Raw genomic sequence first — 19,802 nt, 5'->3', positions numbered from 1 at the left:
GGCCCCCCCCCCCCCCCAGTATCGGCGGAAGTCTGCGCAATGAGATACACGTAGACAGATGTATGGTAATTTAAGTATTTCGTGTTCTTTAAAATGCGCATGTAATGGGAAAGTGGATTTATGATCCGTAATACGATACTTACGATGCTGACAGATGAAATTTAACCGAGCTGTACAAGGTGTATCAGACCAGAGCCAGCCTCTGCTACCATCGTATCGGGCGCAATCTTCTTCTGTGCCTTGAGGTAGGCTCCAGAAAGAAACTGAGACTTCTTCGCTACTCCCGGTCCATCGCCAAACTGAACGATCTTTTTGATCTCTCACTGCACCCATCCAGTATTGACTCGAAGTGTCGCTCCTTGAATAGAGAAACAAACTTTACCCGTATTTGTTGATGAAACACATATATTAGTTAATGCCAATTAATCTAACAAGAATTGATCATATTAGTTGAACATATAAATTATAAGGATGTTTTAATGCTAGTTACTTTTAAGTTATTGTTTATTTAATTAATCGAGTTTGTCTTATAATGTCATTGTAAATGTGTCGCTACATTTGGAATACTTGCAGTCAGTTCGGTTATGACGGAATAAAACCATGATGAGATATATCAATAGAGAAGTTATAATATAGCATGAAAAGTACTCTTTGTTATTTTAATCTGTTAGCTGTATTTGTCTATTACAATAGATGTCTACTTTATCACTTTAGTGACAATATCTGAAACATTTCTTGCCGATTGGCAGTGTGGCACTTCCTTAAGTGACATCCAAACATTAGAAAAATGGTGTTACTGTGACTACAAGTTCGTTATTTATCACGAACAAACGCATTGTTTATAACAAAACAAGAAAAAATGTTTGAAATTATTCCAAGATTGTTACCAAACGCTGAATAATGAAGGTGAATTCAGTACGAAGAAGTTAATGAATTCAACAAAGTACTGTCATATTCATTTTTTGTAACTAGGTACAATAGGAGGTCGATTAACTGTCTTAATCGGAAGACTGGCAGCTCGGATAAATCGAGGCCCAGTAGATTGTTCGTTTTTAGTGAATACGGTACCCTGATAATCCAGGAACCCAATAAATGAGACCCTGGTTGATCAGGACCACGAATAATCGCGGTCCGGTTAATCGAGATCCTGCTGTACAGTGGATTAGTCTCTTACAGCGAACGAGAAAACAATCTTCATGGAAGTTTCTTTCCTAAGACAATATGGAATCATCATGTGGCTGCAAGAACCAATAAAAGTTCCATAAAGTAAAAGCAATTTTGTTTTCGAAATAGGAACTTGTAAACCAAGATGTATCACAATAGTCATTTTTTACCCGCTTTGAGTCTTCGCGTCATTCCTAAACCAGAAATGCCATTAATTTATACAGAATCCTTGTATGAATTTGGTACCTGTGACGTCTCCATAACTCCCACGAGATGAATCCTTGCAGCGCAGGATTGCTTTCGTCCACCAAGGTGCCGCCTCTCGCACGACAGAACGCCAGAGATTCTTTGAATATCATTGGTTGACGATTATAGAAAATATAGCATTTTCCATTATAAGTGGCCGTCGATCCCGGTGGATGATCTCTAAACTGTGGGCATCTTTCGATTGGAAGTGCCTAAATACCAAAACAGTTTTGATAATAATATCGATAACGATAACGAAAACGATAACAGTAATAATATTACGAGCACTGTGAAGCCACCGAGTAGGGTGCATCAAGGCCCACTCGTCTCATAGAGAAACGAAGAAAACTGTTAATCTTTACCGACCGATGACAGTTACGGATTTATCTTGAACGGACTGTCAAGGAAGACAGACATCGGCCAATGAATTGAATATAAAGAGTTCTACTTAATTTACCTGTATTATATTGTAAACGTGTATAACTCTATCTGATCGTAAATAAGTAGAACCCCGAGGAAACACCAAGATGCAACAGCGACGACGATAACAACAACAATAATGATGATAATGACGACGATGACGAGGACGATGATGGTGATGATGATGATGATGATGATGATGATGGTAATGATGATGATGATAATGATAATATAATAAGAAGGTAATTATTCCTACTTAAGGTAATTAGAACTAGAAGTACGTTGTGAAGGCTATCATTCCGAACTATTTTTCCCTATACATGTTGCCGCCGCACGGCTTTATTAAGAAGTACTTAAGTATCGAACTTTATAGGCCGTGTTTAGGTTCGGCATATGCTAGTCTGCTTAATCCTGCCGCTACAGGAAGCTGACAGGCAGCAATTTGTGTCCAAAATTCAATTTCCAAATTTTAACGGAGAAACATTTGTTTGGTTCTATGAATTGACAACCCTCCAAAGCTTCAAATCCAAATGTATTTGTCCTTTCGCGTGATTCTGTGATAAGGTATAGTATTATGAAGACAAAATCATAAAACTGTATAGTAGGATAAGGGGTCAAAAGTCCCCTTAGACTGATTTGGACTAGTGATATACCATTCGATAGCTTGTCAAGAAATATCAGTATGTATCAAGTTTCAACCCTATATATCGACTAAAATTCGGATTATTGGATTTTCCTCTCTTTCCCCTGCTTAATGATGTGCAAAAATTATGTAAAAAATTTAATAGATAGTATTTACTGGGGCACGCGTTAGAGAATTTTTTGCGATATTTGAGTTCAGTATTCTAATGTGAAAAATCAGAAACTGTCAAAAATGCTGAAAAAAGGTTTTTTTCTCATTGGAGGTTTAAAGGCACCGCATTTATCCTTTCACAGTATGTCCTTTCATAGTTCATACTTCCATATCCAGTATATAAAATGTAGAAATTGAGTTAACTTAAATAAAACTGTGCTGTATCTATTATATACTAAAATATTTGTCGAAGTTCCGATGGCGTCGTTGGTGTAGCGGACTAACAAGGTAAGCGTTTCGACTACGGAACCGCTGTGAAGTTTTTTTGGACGTGGTTTAAACCTCGTATAGTGCCTCTTCGAGCTATAGTGACTTTAGGTGTGACCCTCTGAGTGTGTGTCCTATGTGATACCCTTGAGGGCACAAGCCGCTAAATATGTAATTTGCTACTTCTTCAAAAAAGTTGGCTGGGTGAATTCGTAGAAAAGGAGGCTTTTTCTAAACACCGCAGATAACAGATTTCTATATGTATACACCCACATAGTTCTACCTTACAAACTGAGCAACTTTCGTTTCACATTTTTTGATACGATGATTAGTTTACACGTAAACGTAAAAGACATCTATATTTCGTAAATATTTAATAAATAAAAGATTAATAAATAAAAGATTTACTTTCCTGCGATTTCCGCACTTAATAGAAATTACATCAAGATTGTTCCTGTTAATAAATAGTTAATAAAAGGTTAAATTTCCTATAAGGAATTATAATGAAATTATATGTTTGGAGGTTATGATCTGTGTGTACATTGTGTTCACTTTTATTTTCAAAGCAAAATACTGATTGTGTGTTGGTTAGAGACAATTAAAGAAAATAAATTACCGATTCAAAGCAAAATACTGATTCTGTGTTGGTTAGAGACAGTTTGAGAAAAAAAATATTCTTTCAAATTTTCTGAGGTTTCCACACAAAACCACTAGCGTCGTTATACTTCTGTCTTGATTCTCTAAAGAATGACACCTTGCTCATGGTGTTCCATCACCTTGCACGGAATGACATTGAGCCAGAATTAATAAACGAAACCACCCGAAAATAAAATCCTCCGAACATTCGTAACACTTAAGAAACGGACAGTCCTAGAACATGCGACATTTGAGTCTTGAGAACATCCTAGGGATGTCCAAAATGGACGTAGAACATTCGGATATAAACTGGACATGGAACGGGCGGCCGTTGGATGTACGGTGCTATCTGGGCAGTAAGTATATTCCTATGTGTTATCGATTAGATGAAAAAAGAATTATTGGGACGCTGAGCATTATTTCTCTTTCCTGGGCCAGGGCAGTAGGACTGTTCTGTTCAGAAATTTACAAAATTTTACCTTTAGAGTTTAGAAAATAAGGCTGATTTCAGCAAGTCCGCGGCCGAAAGCACAATTACTTGTCTCTGTTCATAGGATAATGCTATTTGGAGAAAAACTGGAGTCTACACCCCTCGTTCTAACTGATTTAAAGGGAGTTTTCTTTATCCGAAAATGCTCTGTCCCGCTATCAGTTGATTTCTGATTTCTTTGGCCGAATGTAGCCCTTTTTACACTGTATTCTGCCAGAACGCCTGTCCAGCCAGCGGTGAAGTACGTTTTACAACGCTAACTATCTACGCTGGCGTTCGTACTGACTCGGCTTACAATAGATTAAATTGTTTGAAAATTTATGCTACACGCTGTACTTTATTTACTGATTTAGTTGGGCACTTTTGCTATAAATAAATAGGTACAAGTATTAATACTACAGTCCAAAGTAATTATTTGTATTATTGCAATTCATATTCTCAATATGCGTACCAAATAAATAAACAAAATGAGTATTATACCTGATCAGTGTACACGAAGGCCTCGCAGAGCGACAGTTGCACAGGTACCGGTGTCGGTGCATTTGCTTCAAGATGCACGGAGACAAAAGCTCCTGGCATAGGTGGATTACAAGGTAGAAATAGGGGCTGACCTTCTTCAAGAGGCCCAGTAAAGCGATTGCAAATTGGATTGGTACCCAAGTCTGGACGATTATTGCCGACACGAACTACAATCGTTCCAGGTATTCCATCACCTGTGACAAAGGCGCGTACGAATACAAAAATTAATGGTAACCTGTTGGAATGTGGTGTCAAATCATTATACATTCTTTAGGTTCACATGTTAAATATGATGACTGTTCTATCTGATTCTATCACATAACGAGCTGTTATGCTAGTTAGATACATGCATAGCTTTGTCATAATTTCTATCATAAGTATACATATTTGGCTTTGGTGAAAAGAAATGTAAAACATTGTAATTCCCAATCAATAAAAATTTTAAATATATCGTTGATAAAAACACAAAAATAATGGTTTTATTTGACTACAGGGACCTCGCGATTATTGTCCCGAACTCGGGTCCGCGCCAGGACAATAATCGTGGACTACGGGAAACTCTTCTGACCCTCGTAAATACGTTTTTTGCCCGAAGCTCCAGCCTGGGCAACTCGCTTTTGTAGTATTCCGAACATAGAAAAGGTCAAGCGAGTGAAAAACAGAGAGAAACCTTCTGTTTCCATTCGACTCGACTGCGTGGCCCGCAAAATGTTCGATTACATCCGAGTTTGGACTCATTTTTGTCGGGAGAATCTCTTCAATTCATTCGTGACACTTTGATGAAAATATATTGTAAAAGTGTATGAACTTATACTGAAAATATATTGAAAATGTAAAAGTGTAAATTTTCTCTTATGTGTTACGTCCCGCGTTGCGGTCGTTACTTTATTTATAATTACGGGTCCTGGCTCTTTTAAGGTGCTAAAGCACGCCCTGTCTAAACTTACCGGTGAAGTACGCATTTTGGATAGGGAACAGGAGGGATAGGAAATCACTCTCGTTTTTGATAACAACAAAGATATATTCTAACAATCAGATAAATAAAAGATACAAATAAGTCTTAACATACGTTGACGCTTTCAGTCGGTTCGGTCGGGATTTCAGGTCCTTGAAAGGGCAGAAGATTCGCTGGCGCTCGAAGCCATTACACAAGGTTTGTGCACTGCGGAATACGTTGTCACCGTCTCGGACGTTGCACTTTGCGGTCCGGTGTCTTAGAAACTCGCCTGTTAGGCCGCGCGTAGTCGCGAGGTCGCGTCGCCGAAGATAGGAATATCGTCGCGAAAACCCGAAACTGAACAGCTGAGTGCATGCTATCATTCAGCTCGCTGTCGCGTGTAAAGAATGCAGCGAAGCACAACTGTCGAAGAACGGATGAACTCGCCGTTGAAGAATAACACAAGAGCCGAAAAATATCGAGAGAGCTCCTCGGTTTCAGACAGTCGTTTTATAGGTTTTCCCCACCTTTGTTGGGAAGCGTCGAAGGTTCGGGGTAGCAACAGGCTATGATATGCGATACTCGAGAATCATCGAGTCGCCGAGGCGGTCTTTGGAAATTGCTGATGAAGTGCCGTACGTTTCCATTCCGCTGGTCGGCGTTTCGAGGAAGGTCGGACCATGCGCGTAGCTTCCACGTGTCGCTGAATTGACGGTTTTCGTTCGTTCTTCGCGTTTGAAAGTGACGAGAAAAAAATGTGCAATGAAAAGAGATTCTGAGACTACAGGATATAACATATGCATGATTTCTTACCTGCTTAGATTGTATGTCGATGGACAGTCGCTGGTCTTAACGTCGATGCTCGACACTTGGTGGCGCCAGTGCGCGTCTCCTGCCTCGTACGTTAGCGATAGTGGGTACCCTTGCCTCTTTTGTCCACAGTCGTCGGTGACTTGGAAACGTCCTTCTTTTTGGCCTCGCATTGCAAATCTGGGTGAGCGTTTTGCCTTTTCTTTCCCGAAGGCGCTGAGTCCTTTGTCCCCTTATATACGTGCTACGGTCTTGAACAGCGATGGCGAAATGTTCGCGGTTGCTGGGACTGCAAATTTGTTGCTGCTCGGGTACTTTTCTTCCTGTGTTTTTGTATGTTTCTTACGTTCTTCATCTAGTTACTGCGATAATTTTTATACAGTTTGTTTAGGTTAGTATTGTTAGGCATGGTGGAGGTTCCTTCCTTTGAATCTTATTGTGGCTTTGTAGTTACTGCATTTTTGGGTTTGCCCATGTCTGAATGTTGTTCTTTTGTTGATTTTGTTTTGATACTTCTTTTGTGCAGATTTGGTGGTGGATTCAATTGCTTATATTTTTACTGCGATATAATTGTTTAATCAGCCTGGATGTTTCGGGGTCCTGCTTTCGGAGCTGAATCTCTATTCTCTGTGCTAATTATCAATTTAGAAGTGGTAGGTATCACACTACACTTCTCACTTTCTGTGCTTCTTGTTGCTTCCCTGTCGAGAATTTCTTCAATGTTTGCAGGGTCATACGCCCCCACTCTACTAACGTTCGCGCGATCGATTGTGGATCTTGGTCACACTATTCTTCTGTAAAGACCAACAAATGATTATAGCGGATTCTTTACTTAAGCGTAGAAAAGCAAAAAATGTTCCTGTTATATTTGTATACACTGTAAGAACACTGCACATGTAAAACAACAATAAACTTTCACTGTCGAGTACTTTTTTAAAATATACCCTTCGACTACCTGATGGCAGCGTCTTGCTGGCGAGGGTAGGTCTTGCCTCTACGGAGGCCGTAAGGATACTCCACACTCTACTTGCTACGCTATTGGCGCTGTTGGAAAACCAGTCGATAATTTAGAATACAACACGCACGACATAGTTTCAATTGATTGGATTTATTTATTTTCTGTAATTCTTATGTTGTTTTGCAGAATGTATGAATATTTACAATTGTATAATAAAGTAATTTAATGAAGAGAATACATAATATTTAAAGTATAAGATACCTTTTCACGGAAAAACACGTCGATAAAAAATCTGAAATAATGAGGTGACCTTGAAATATCCAAAGTACCTCCACCTGCAAAAAACTATAAGTGCCATCTGGATGGCTCTCTTCGTACTGTGCAATTTTGGTTAAACAAATATTTTTGTAAACCTAATAGTTTCAAAGACTTCTGGGGCGACAATAGTTATTGCCACACCCTGCCTAACAGATGTTCCTGCTAATATAGGTGTCAAGGTAAATTACAAAATCTGTTATGTTTTTATGCACATTTAGCGCTTCCGTTTGAGCGGCAAGCTAAGTGACTGCTGTCATTGAGTACCACTACCGCCACTGCGTGTTTTGCTGAACTATTTCGCTTCTCTGTTGGAAACAAAACAGATTCTGTAACTTTCCTTAACACCGTCATTAGCAGAACAATCTTCTATAGAGTGTAACAAAAGTATTGCAGGTCCCTGAAATGGATCACTCGTGACGTGATTTGGAACAAGTTTTTCCTTAGTAAAAATGTGATCTGAGGCTTTGTTAACTAAATATTAACGAATAACCCCGACCAATCAGAGCGCGAGTTTACCGGCTGAGCTCCCGCGGCAGTGTTGTCTACGCGCTGCAATTGATAGCCAACGCTACCGCAGACACTTGGCCGGCAAACTCGCGCACTGATTGGTCGGGGTTTTTCGTTAATATATCGTTAACAAAGCCTCGGATAACATTTTTGCTAAGGAAAAACTTGTTCCAAATCGCTTCACGAGCGACCCATTTCAGGGACCTGCAACATTTTTGTTACACTCTGTATATGGCACGCTATGGTTAGATTCTTTTCTGCACCCTTTGTTTTTGGAATAAACTGAAGAATATTAGCAAAAATCAGTGCATTTTCGGTGTCTTTTTTACTTTGATCATTATTTAAACATATTTAGTTATCTGTAATAGAATAACAATTATATTATTTTCTTCAGGAGAGTCCAGAGAATTATTTCGCGTCGAAAGTAACTGAATACTGTTACTGTTAAAGCACAACACAAGTCCAAAGTTGAAAATTTGCAATTTGAAATAAAATGGATTTCTTTCAAAAACTAGACGTGCTTGGGAAAAACAGTCTGCAGATTCATATTCAGTTCATAAAGGTCTATCAGAAACGCCAATTGACGGTTGTGAGGTGTTTCACGTGTTGAACAGTGTTATGCTTTAAATATTTCTCACATCATTAAAACCAAAGAAGATATTTAGGTATTCGAATTTTGGTGACAGACCGTGTATATCAACTAGTTTGAGTTTAAATGTGAAAAGAAACTCTAAATCGAATTGGTTGTCACGACTTGGATTATCACGGTTGGTTAAACCAGTAATTCTATGGTATGAAATCGCCTCAAATAATCCGGAGCCGATGAGGACTACATCTTTCAACCTGGATAGTGTTCCAAGTGTGACCAGATAGACAACCGTCGTTTCGTCCACAACCGTGAACCTCAATTACATGCTTTCCACCTTTCGTTCCTTGTAATCGCGTTTGAAATTGTCCCAATTTTTTATTCACGGAAATCTCATTCGGAAAAATATGGTTGTAATTCACGATTTCATTTTGATGAGAATTTTGTTCAATATCGTTTATTTATTTTACAAGGGGAACCTATGAAGTGTATCCCAAGTTTTTATCACAATTTTTTTAGGTGTAAGGCAGGTTACCTGCAACATTTTCTAAAAGTAGTAAGCAGCACAATTCCCTCATTTCATTAGAATGAAACCAAGATGAAATTTGTCGCATCGGCATTACGATGCATGAACAAACTACATAAAATAAAATGACAAAAATTGTTAAACACATACATTCTGTGTAACATGAACCATTTCTAGCATAGAATTAGCATTCGACGTTAAAGGTTCTTTTTACAAGTTAACTTCAAAAGGGACAGCCAGAAACATAATAGACAAAGTCTTCGTCGATGGCAACAACATGTTACAGGTAATCCGCAGGTGGTCGCACCACAGAAGACAAGAGAGAATTTTATGTATAATGTCTAGACTCGCACACCTTCGATATTGTAGCCAACTGGTCCCAGTGGTGTATAAAAAAATACAGATGTTGTAAGGACAATGCAAAGAGAAACGGGACCATCAAAACACTTTCCCAATGCAGCTTTTCTTTCCAAAAAAGGCCATGGAATAGTGGGGATCAACTTATTACGCCACGTCGATCGCGACGAGGGAGATTCAGTTCAACAATTTCAGTTGTTCTTTCCAAACGGGGTCCTTTGTATTCTTCGAGCAAATAGTGTCCATGTTCGGAAAACTAAGTTTTAGTTTATTTAGGGGTTACGTAGTAATTATTTAGCAGTGTAGCGTATGTGGTTATTGTAAATAGTGTAAATTAATTATTATAGTTCAGAATCAGTAGAATAATAGGTAAAAAGTTAATATAAATTGCAGTTATAAATTAATTATTGTAAGTGTTACTTTTGTATAACGTGTACAGTGGTAATTGCAACGGAGGAAACGGTAATTAATCGCGCAGTCTGTGGACATATTTCGCAGTCAAGACAATCGCACAGTGTGTGTGGACATTTTTCGCAGACGGGATAATCGTGCAGAGTGTGTGGACACTTTTCGCGGACTTCTGTGTTGTACGTGTATGTGCGGATTAATTTCATGGATACTGGTGGACAGGATCATCGCTGTGCGTGACAACCAGAAGGGGGAATTAACTTTCCCCTATTCGATAATATTCGCAAGAAAATATTTACATTTCTTGCGATTTTTATGGAGTAATCAGGTTTAACGCGATACAAATGGATTTGAATTAAATACCGCGGTCACAAGTTATTAACATCTTGTACCAGATAACTAGATAGCTATTCTACCTACGTCCTTTTCAAAAATGTAATTACAATGTAACAAATGTAACTCAACAAATGTAATTTACAACAAAATTATAAATAAATAAAATAATAAAAATTATGAACTAAATCTATAAATGTATACATTATAAATTAATAAATAAATAACACTAAGGGAAAATTGTATTCTATTATTATGTATATGTTATATATTTGGTAAAAGCTTTTAAACATTTATCTGTACACATTTAGGAAATTGTGCATTAAAAACAAACATCGTGGATTTAACTGTGGTTTATTATAAACGTTTTATAGAAAATTAATATTTTAAATAAAACAAAATTAAAATTAAACAAAATTAAACAATGTTAAACAAAAACAAAATTAAAATTATTCTTTTTTTTGTTTTTTGATTTTTTTTAACACTTTTTGCAACTTTCTTGGCAGCAAATTTTTGTTTTCTTTTCTCTTCTAGTTTTTCTTTTTTAATACGCTTCTTTAATTCTTCTTATTGAAAGTCTTATGGTTATAAAAAATTCCCGAAACAAAAGAAATAAAATAAACAGGTCATTTTAATGAATATTCAGTACGCTTAGGTTATAGTTGTGTCAAAATAATATGATATTTATGTACGAAATATGTAAAGAAAACTATGAGCTTCCAAAATTAAATATTGATATTAATATAAAAAACACAAAAATACCTACTGTAATATAACGAAAATAATTTTTTAAGTCGTACACTAACTCTCTGCTCGATGCTGCTCGAGTGACTGGACAAGCGTCCAACGATTACGCAATCATGATTCTCATGTACCAATAAATAAACTCGGCAATTTCAACATTAAAAAAAAGGTTTTATGAAAACAAAGTTGGTATCAAATCTGGAGACTTTAATAAGTTCAAGAAACCTTTACTTATTAGAAACACATGAATTATTTATCATTTCCGAGCTTAAGAAATGCGCTCTCAATGTTAGCGAAACACTTACGAAGGCATTCATGTCGTCTCAAGTTCATGATTGCTAAATGATATTTTTTTTAAATAGTGCATCACGCTTTTGCGAAATTTTTATATGATTTCAGATAAGAAATAATTAAGGATAATTATTTTCTATCCTGAAGTTCGCTATTATTTTTTAACAATTTAATATTAACAAAAATTCACGATAGTATCAAATCACTGGGACATTTACCTTATACCGAAATTTATCCTAAACGAAATCAACCATGTCGATTAAAATTCGAGAGACTATACATCGCTTTACAAAAGCGGAAATTTTAACGTTACCAAACATAACGTAACCAAAACTGCTACTTCTGAAGAAAATACTATTGCGGTCTATTGCGTACTATTTTGGTCTTAGCAAAACAATTGTGCTTCGAATTCTTCATAATGAAAAATATCCTCCATATCACTAACACTTCGTGGAGAGTTAAACGGATCGGATTATGAAAACCGCGTTCGATTTTGCATGAAATGCGCAATGATGATCTTTTTTTACAAAAAGTGTTATTTATCGACCAAGCGGCATTTACTAATCGCGGGCAAATTAATTTGAGAAACATGCACTACTGGGCATCAGAAAATCCTCACTTGATGAGAGAAGTTTATCAACTTTACCATCGATATTTTACCAACTTTAATAAAAAATGTACCACTAATATCCTCACAAACATTTGGTACCAACATGATGATTGCCCCGCAACATTATGCACATGTAGCAAGGCAAGTGCTGGACTGACAATTCCCCAATCGATGGATCGGTCGTGGTGGAGAATTTCTGTGAACACCACGTTCACCAGATCTAACACCGTAAGACTACTTTCTATGGAGTACATTAAAAAATATGGTGTATCGTGAGCCAACAACAACACCAGAGAATATAAAAGGACGAATTCGTGAAGCATGCGGTATGCTTGCTGCAGAAACAATTCAAAGTGCAGTTCCTTCGTTGATTAATAGATTACACCAGTGTATTAATATGAATGGACACCATTTCGAATACCTACGTTAGTGAAAGGAAGAAGTTTTACGGAAATCTTTGCTGATATTGAACCTCCAACTTGATATTACATACAGACCATTTGCAAGAAACAAAGTGAAATTATTTGTTAATTATTAGGTTTACGGCTAATAAAGGTCAGTACTTTTTTACTCAAAGTTTAACGCTCCTCGATATTTTGCCATAAAACATATAGCGTTCCGCCTGAAAAAACGAAGTTGACCTTCAAATCTCCGAAACGCCTCCACAAGAAAAAAAATATATGCATTACATAATGTATCCGTCCATACCATGCAACTTCTCTATAAAAAGTTTTTTCATACAATGCATACTTCAGAAGTTATTCAGGGTGAACAAGTTGCGTGGACCACCCTGTATATAGATATGTATATGTAGTAGGACTTAAGTAGACGAATGTAGTATCAGGTACAAGGTGATCCTTTCAATCAGAATCGACGACCTGGTCACCAGCGACTAGTCGACAGTACTTAACGGCTCAATACTTACTAACACAACTGTAGACCGAACAAAATGATGTAAAGTATTATTATATCGTGGACATCTACATATGTTTAAATAATGATCAAAGTAACTATATTATCCAAAATGAAAACATTTTTTGTGCAATAACAAGACAATTACAATAGCTACAACGTTTGTTCTGAACGTTTTTGTCTAAAACTTATCAGTGGTACTCCCTGAATTTAGTTTAGCTAGATTTACAAACTACTACACTGTGCGGTGATGCCAGTTTATCGTTAGAAAGCCGGTGGCATTGAAATGAAAGTGCCGGTTCAACGTTCTATCGCTTCACGGAAATTCACGTTCGAACAGTGAGTCGCATAAAACATAAACTTTTTACTATCCAGTTTCACTCCTCTCGTGAAAAAGACATTTATTCATGCTTATTAATTTTTGTCCAACTATTGTGAAGAAAGTTTTCAAAGTTTATTTCAATGGAAATAGTACAATATTAATAACACAGTCTAACCCAAATTGCAGACATTTATGTAAACACTATTTCACAAAAGTAAAATTTGTTTCAGAAATTAGATCAAAATTATGTTATAATAAAGTTACTAAAAAGCCATACGGAATTAATTAAAAAATGTAACAAAAGAAGTTATTCTTTATTCACGTTTAATATTTTGTGTGATTTACTATTACATTTTATAAAATAATTATATTAGATGAATATCCTAGGTTTAGCTTTCGTTATGCTTAACTTTCCGTGTAAATTTATGATTTCATTTTTGCAAAAATAGAAAAAAAATGGGTATTACTATACAATTCGGTCCGTATCACCGATTATATTCAAACTTTAATATGTCCAAAGGGGCTATCTAAAACGGCAAAATATCGTTTAAAAAATGTCGCAAATTATTATAAGTACCTTTAATTTCAAGTTAAATTTCTAACCGAAACCTAACCTAAACATCACTATAAATTCAGATGAAGTGAAAGAAGATAAACAGTGAACAGTAAAAAAGAGGTTTAATTGTTTATTTTTAAAGCATCATACTGCTCAGAATTGGTTAGAGCTAATTTAATAAGAAAAAAAAACGGATACTAATAATCATCTATGTTACTGTGCCTGCTTAATTCATTATTGCTATTTAATAACTGCTCAACCTCAATTCCACCATCTTATATCTCACTAATAGCTTTAAATATGTGATGAATTCTTCTTTTGTGATTCTGATATTTTCCTAGAAAAAGCTATCTCTAGAACCCCAACTCTGATCAGTACAATGCTTTGAAAAGAATTTTTTTTTTTATTAAACTAGCTCAACTAAACAATTAAACCTTTTTTCTACTATTTACAACTTATGTTCTTTCACTTAATCTGCCTTTAGAGTGATGTTTAAGTTTGATTTCAGTTACAAATTTAACTTGAACTTAAAGGTATTTATAATTGTTTGCGAAATTTTTTAAAATGACATTTTGTATTTTTAGAGAGCCCCTTTCAACATATTAATGTTTGAAGACAATCGGAGATAGCGACCGAATTGTACACTATCCTCAAAAAATGATTTCTAGAGTCCAGATTTCAATGTCCTTGAAATATATTGTCAAGAGCAACATTTCAAGAATTTTTTTCTATATCTATACATGTATAACCGCCGCTCGGCCTTAGATATACGCGAAAATATGTTTAACACCATGTATTTAATGCTAGCCACCTGTGAATTATATTTTTTCTTGAACTGTTTCTAACCAACTCCGATCAGTATAATGTTTCAGAGCTAATTAGAGGGAGTTCAAGAAAAAAAAGTAATTTGGAGTTAGTTGGAGACAGTTCAATAAAAAAACGTAATTCAAAGTTGGTTAACAGTAAATACATAGTGTTAAAAATATTTTTACCTATATCCTGAAACTAGGGTCGAGCGGCGGTTATGCGTATAGGGAAAAAATATTAATTGTAAGAATAATTACCAAAATAAGAGCTGAAAAAATATTGAGAAGGAAATATTTATTTAATTAACTTACCGCAACATGGCTTGCCAAAGTCGAGTCTCACGAGTTGCACCATATATGGCTCGAGTAGGTTCACGTACCACCACGGCCTGTGTTCTGGCCTGGTCAGGGTGCAAGTTTGGGGACTATAGATCTGACCACTGCTACCATCTACTGCTCGTTGCGGAATTCCACCCTCCGAACTACTAGATTGCATCGGTGCCTTGCCTCCAGCAACATTTAGAACTATAAAGGAAAATGAAACTTTGTTCATGATCCGGGTAATAGTGATGCCTTCTTTATAGCGTTACTTGATATTACTAAGAAACACATGTCTTTAACTTTGGAGGTCTGTTGTGCTTTTACTGTAACAGTTATTCAGTTGATTTTTACACGAAATACTTCTCTGGACTCTTACGAAAGAAATGATGTGAATTGTTATTATATTATTAACACCTATATATGTGGAAATAATCTTCAAAGTGAAAAGAGCACCGAAAACGCACAAATTTTTGCTGATATTCTTCAATTCACTTCAAAATCTAAGGGTTCAGAAGAAAATCTAACCGTAGCGTAATGTAGAGCACACCTTTCTGCTACGGAAGGTATCAATGAAAGTTACAAGAATCTGTTTTGTTTTCAATGGAGAAGCGAAGTGGTTTAGCAAAACACGCGCTGGCGGCAGTGGTACTGAATGAGAGCGGTCGCCTCGGCTGCCGGCCAACGTAACGGAAACGCTAAACGCAGAGTGTTAACAATAGAACGAATTGGTTTGAGGTATATTTCATGTTTGCGTTTTGATGGTGATCGTAGAATGCAACATGAACTTACCACAAAATGGTATGCCCTCTGGTAACCACGTGCCATCAGCCTGGCACTGTCTTCGTGCAGGCCCCAGTAGCACGAAACCACGTTCGCAAGAGTAGATAGCTACGGTTTCCTCGAGCCATACTTTGTCCTTAAGAAGAGTCTCTTCTTCATCTATAAAATCCTGGGTACCTGGTCCAATGAATCGGACACTACCATGCGCACATACACCTGGATAACCACATCCGGCAGCACTGCAATCTGCAATCCGACATAAAAATCGTCATTATTTATCCATATTTAAAATGCTTGTAGATAAGGTACAATCACCTGAACAAACATAAATGGGACTGTTTTAGAAAGAAGCGTTTATTAGATCAATGTATTCGTAACCGAGGAATTTCTTTGTACTACGTAAAGTTTCACATTATATGAATTTTTGTTTAAATTTTATGCTATTAATCAAAGTGTAATGCATTTTCCCCTTCAAATAAAAAAAAAAATTATCATCATTATTATCATCGTTAGTATTATCGTTATTATCATCGTTATTATCATTATCATTATTACTATCATCATCGTAGTCTTCGTCATCGTCATTATTATTATTATTATCATTATGATTATCATTATTAAATATCTTTATTAAGTATTTAACATAGATGAGCAATATGAAATATTAAAAAGAAAGAATAAGTAGCAACAAGAGAAAAGCGCAGGAGGATTTTGTGTCATGATATCGAGTTAACTATACCTCACCACCAATCATTTCACTCACACGATTTCATAGACACTGATTTTACCCGACAATAATTACTCAACAACACTTTTAAATCACCGACGATGTTTACTTATCGATGTCGATTTCTAGTGATTGTTATTTTTCTTCGACCACTGACAGTGAGTGTATACAGGATGTTCGACAACTAGTGGGAAAAAATTTAAGGGGTGATTCTTTGAGGCAAAATAACACGAAAAAAAAAAGAATAACGAAATTGCGAAAAATGCTTCGCTTGTTAGTTATAATCGTTTAAAAATTCACCCAAATGATGGCAATCCGCGCGCTCAGTGTCAGCGGATTACGGCTCGTCAGGGGCGTGGGATCCTGTCTAGAGACTCGAATCTGGACAGGATGTGAAAGAGAGGGTAACCTTCTGTTTCAGATAAGGGATGGACGACAGTAAGATAGTAACAAGGAGAGAGAGGTCAGCGCACAGCAAGGACTGCACAAGCTGGTTACCAAATGTGCTCATGCGCTAGGCCTCCACGAAACCCTGAGCAGGAAGTTAGAGTCGAAACAGAGGGTATGAACGGACGTATAGAAAGCTGAACACAGAAGGAATTTTGTGAAAACCTAAGAAGCCTAAGTGAAAGTAGATGTAGAAGTAAGAGGATCGAGCTTCGCCCGAACATAGTTACCAAATGTGCATGACGATAACCAGGTTCGCACGAGACAGGAGGCACGCTGAAGAGAAAAAATGCACACGAAGTAATAAAGCGAAACGGAGGATCGGAAAAGTAATAGTTACTATAATCTAAACGAGAAGGAACAAATATGTAGTGACAGTCCATTTAGTTTTCTCCAATTTGACAGGTGACAATTAATTATGTATATTTTCACGACCAATAAAATTTTTGCTTTGGGGTGTTGCACACGCGAACTTACAAACTATATTTAAACAAATGATTAAAAAAATTATGTGGTTGGATTCCTTATTCAAAGACACGATTTAATCAAAATTTGATAAAGATATGATTAGTCGTTTAGATTCAGAAAACCTGATGTTTGTTGTATTATACTACAGACGATATCAATTAAGTTAATTAATTACAGCCTTGTAGTCGGTGAAATGAAATTATTGGTGCTCCGAGAATAAGCATTTTTGTTATTTTACTATATCTTATCTCCTTTTTCAAGCGCTCATAGTTCCTTTAAATGGTATTATTTATATTTTTATAGTACTTTCAAGTGCCCATAATTCGCCAATGACACTTCCTTTGTAATAGTTCTATTTAGAAGCCAAAATACCATTATATTCTTTCCTTTCTTTTCATTTCCCGCTAGATGAGACCTACCACCTTCTTGTGATTTTCATCGAGCAATAATCATTGGGCATATAAAACTACAGTGGACTCTGGACATATTGCCCAACGTGGCACATCCCCTGCACACGTACAGTGAATCCTCGATAAGTGTTCGAAGGCTCCTCGGCACTGAACATTAAATATTTTATAAATTAATGGCCATATGGGGCTGAAGCAAATATCATTAGCGTCAGAATTCCAAGCTCTATCACTGTGTGAAACCTCATTAAAAAAGTCAGTGTTACCCTATCATCGAGGATTTACTGTATTTTCACGTACACAAATTCGCTCTCTTCTCACTACGTTGCGTACGCCGTCACCACCAGCACGACCCAGCTTTTGCACAGGCGCTGGGGCGACCGAAGCTACGACAGCAGAACCAGCATGGCGAGGACTCATGACGCATTGCCGTTTCCGAGAATTTTATTCTCCTACTATGAAAATATAAATACCACCATTTAAAAAAAACTATGAACACTTGAAAAAGGAATTAAAACACAAGAAAATAATAGAAATACTTATTCTGGGAATACCAATAAACTCATCGATTAAAATACTAGAGGACTTAAGTAATGTCAGTTAAGAATATGTCATCGATTAAAATACTAGAGGACTTAAGTAATGGCCATAGTAATAGGAAAATAATCGAATAGATAAAAGAAATTTTACGTCAAATAAATTTGAGGGATACCCCAGACTAGATAAGATTTACGAACGTCAAGAAAACAAGTTAATTAAAGTTATTAGTCCTCATATACACAAATTTCAAATTTAACCTTTCTTTTATCCGCCATTACACATATGTCCTTTGTCAAAATCCTGAATCCTTTCTTTAACACATTTTATACTGTCGAATATTCAATATATTTGTCGTTATTATTTAAAAACAATATGTTAAAAACGGTAATAACCTTTTAGTAGTTTGAAAATAAAATAGACGTTTTATATTCTTACTATTAGAGAGCCCTTGATAAGTATGGGCCGGCTCCTCCACGATAAATGTGAAGACGTCATCCCCACCACTGGGGAAGGAGGTCGTGGAACCAGTCAAGCGTATAATTTTTTGTCCGGCGTTCCGCGACGGCTTCCCTTTCACGAGCTGACGGCTGAACGAGAGGAACTAATGCAACGATGAAACTTTTTGTTTTTGGTTCTTTGTTAACAAAACTTTTACGAACATATTCGTGAGATTTTTCTGATTAAAACGATACCAACCACGATATAATTTGGATCATATTTACTTATGATTTATCAGAAGCGACAATGAACGAATATAAACTGTTAACACTTTCTAGATGAGTAAATATGATCCAAATTATGTCGTATTTGGTATTATTTTAATCAGAACAATGTCACCAATATAATAGTAAAAGTTTCGTTAACAAAGAACCAAAAACAAAAAGTTTCATAGTTGCATTAGCGTTGTCTCACCGATACTCGGGAATGTAATCTTTTCTTGATCTTTCCTCGTTCAGCTGTCGTGTCGACTCGTCGAAAAAAGTCCTCGTTCTTCTTACCGACTGGCACGGCGAACTCGACGGACAACGCAGGAAAATGTGCATGTGTATGTACGACGAGCGAATGCTTAGAGAGTTACCAACGAATGAAATTAGCTGGGTCACCTCCAGTCACACGTATTTTTATTATTGGCCGAAACGGTACACAATCGAACTGTATGACGAGGAGAACGAACGAGACACATCGAGACCGAGTAAGATAACACAAACCCAGCGATTACAATGTATCCATTGGCCAGTGGGAGCGTCGCAAGCGGGCCACGCAGTCGAATCGAGTGGAAAGAGATGCTTTCTCTTCCTGTTTTTGACTTGCTTGTCCTTTTCTATGTCGGATCACTACAAAGGCAAGCTGCCGATGCTCGAGCTTCGAGGAAAAAACAAATTGACGCGGTGCTGAGATGCAACTTTTCGCCTACAGCGTGAATGTGACGCTGCGGAACCGAGGCATTCACACTTATCAAGAGCTCTTTTGCCCCCCCCCCCCCCCCCCTCCCGCGCTTGTCTCCAGGCAACCAATATTTTTAGACCCAGTTTACCACTGGTGTCTATTATAATTTTACGTTTCCTTGTACTGCTTCATACACAAATTTGTAGCAAT

The 19,802-nt window shown here is 36.7% G+C and overlaps 1 protein-coding gene across 1 annotated transcript in view; it reads right to left on the bottom strand.

Annotated features, from left to right (window-relative positions):
• LOC107193393 overlaps window positions 1–18,086 on the bottom strand; it is a 38,074-nt gene extending 19,988 nt beyond the window's left edge. Inside the window, exons 1-6 of the mRNA XM_015582833.1 lie at window positions 18,008–18,086; window positions 15,627–15,863; window positions 14,829–15,041; window positions 4,497–4,729; window positions 1,411–1,622; window positions 144–358 (exon numbers count right to left, since the gene is read on the bottom strand). Of these exons, the coding sequence (XP_015438319.1) occupies window positions 144–358; window positions 1,411–1,622; window positions 4,497–4,729; window positions 14,829–15,041; window positions 15,627–15,863; window positions 18,008–18,086 (1,189 nt within the window). The remainder of the gene's footprint in view (window positions 1–143; window positions 359–1,410; window positions 1,623–4,496; window positions 4,730–14,828; window positions 15,042–15,626; window positions 15,864–18,007) is intronic.
• Window positions 18,087–19,802: the final 1,716 nt, after the last annotated feature.

Source organism: Dufourea novaeangliae, unplaced genomic scaffold (genome assembly GCF_001272555.1).
Source record: "Dufourea novaeangliae isolate 0120121106 unplaced genomic scaffold, ASM127255v1 scaffold22, whole genome shotgun sequence".
Lineage (NCBI taxonomy): Eukaryota > Metazoa > Arthropoda > Insecta > Hymenoptera > Halictidae > Dufourea > Dufourea novaeangliae.
The sequence above is the reverse complement of the archived record's forward strand: the minus strand, read 5'-3'. Positions and strand labels throughout refer to the sequence as shown.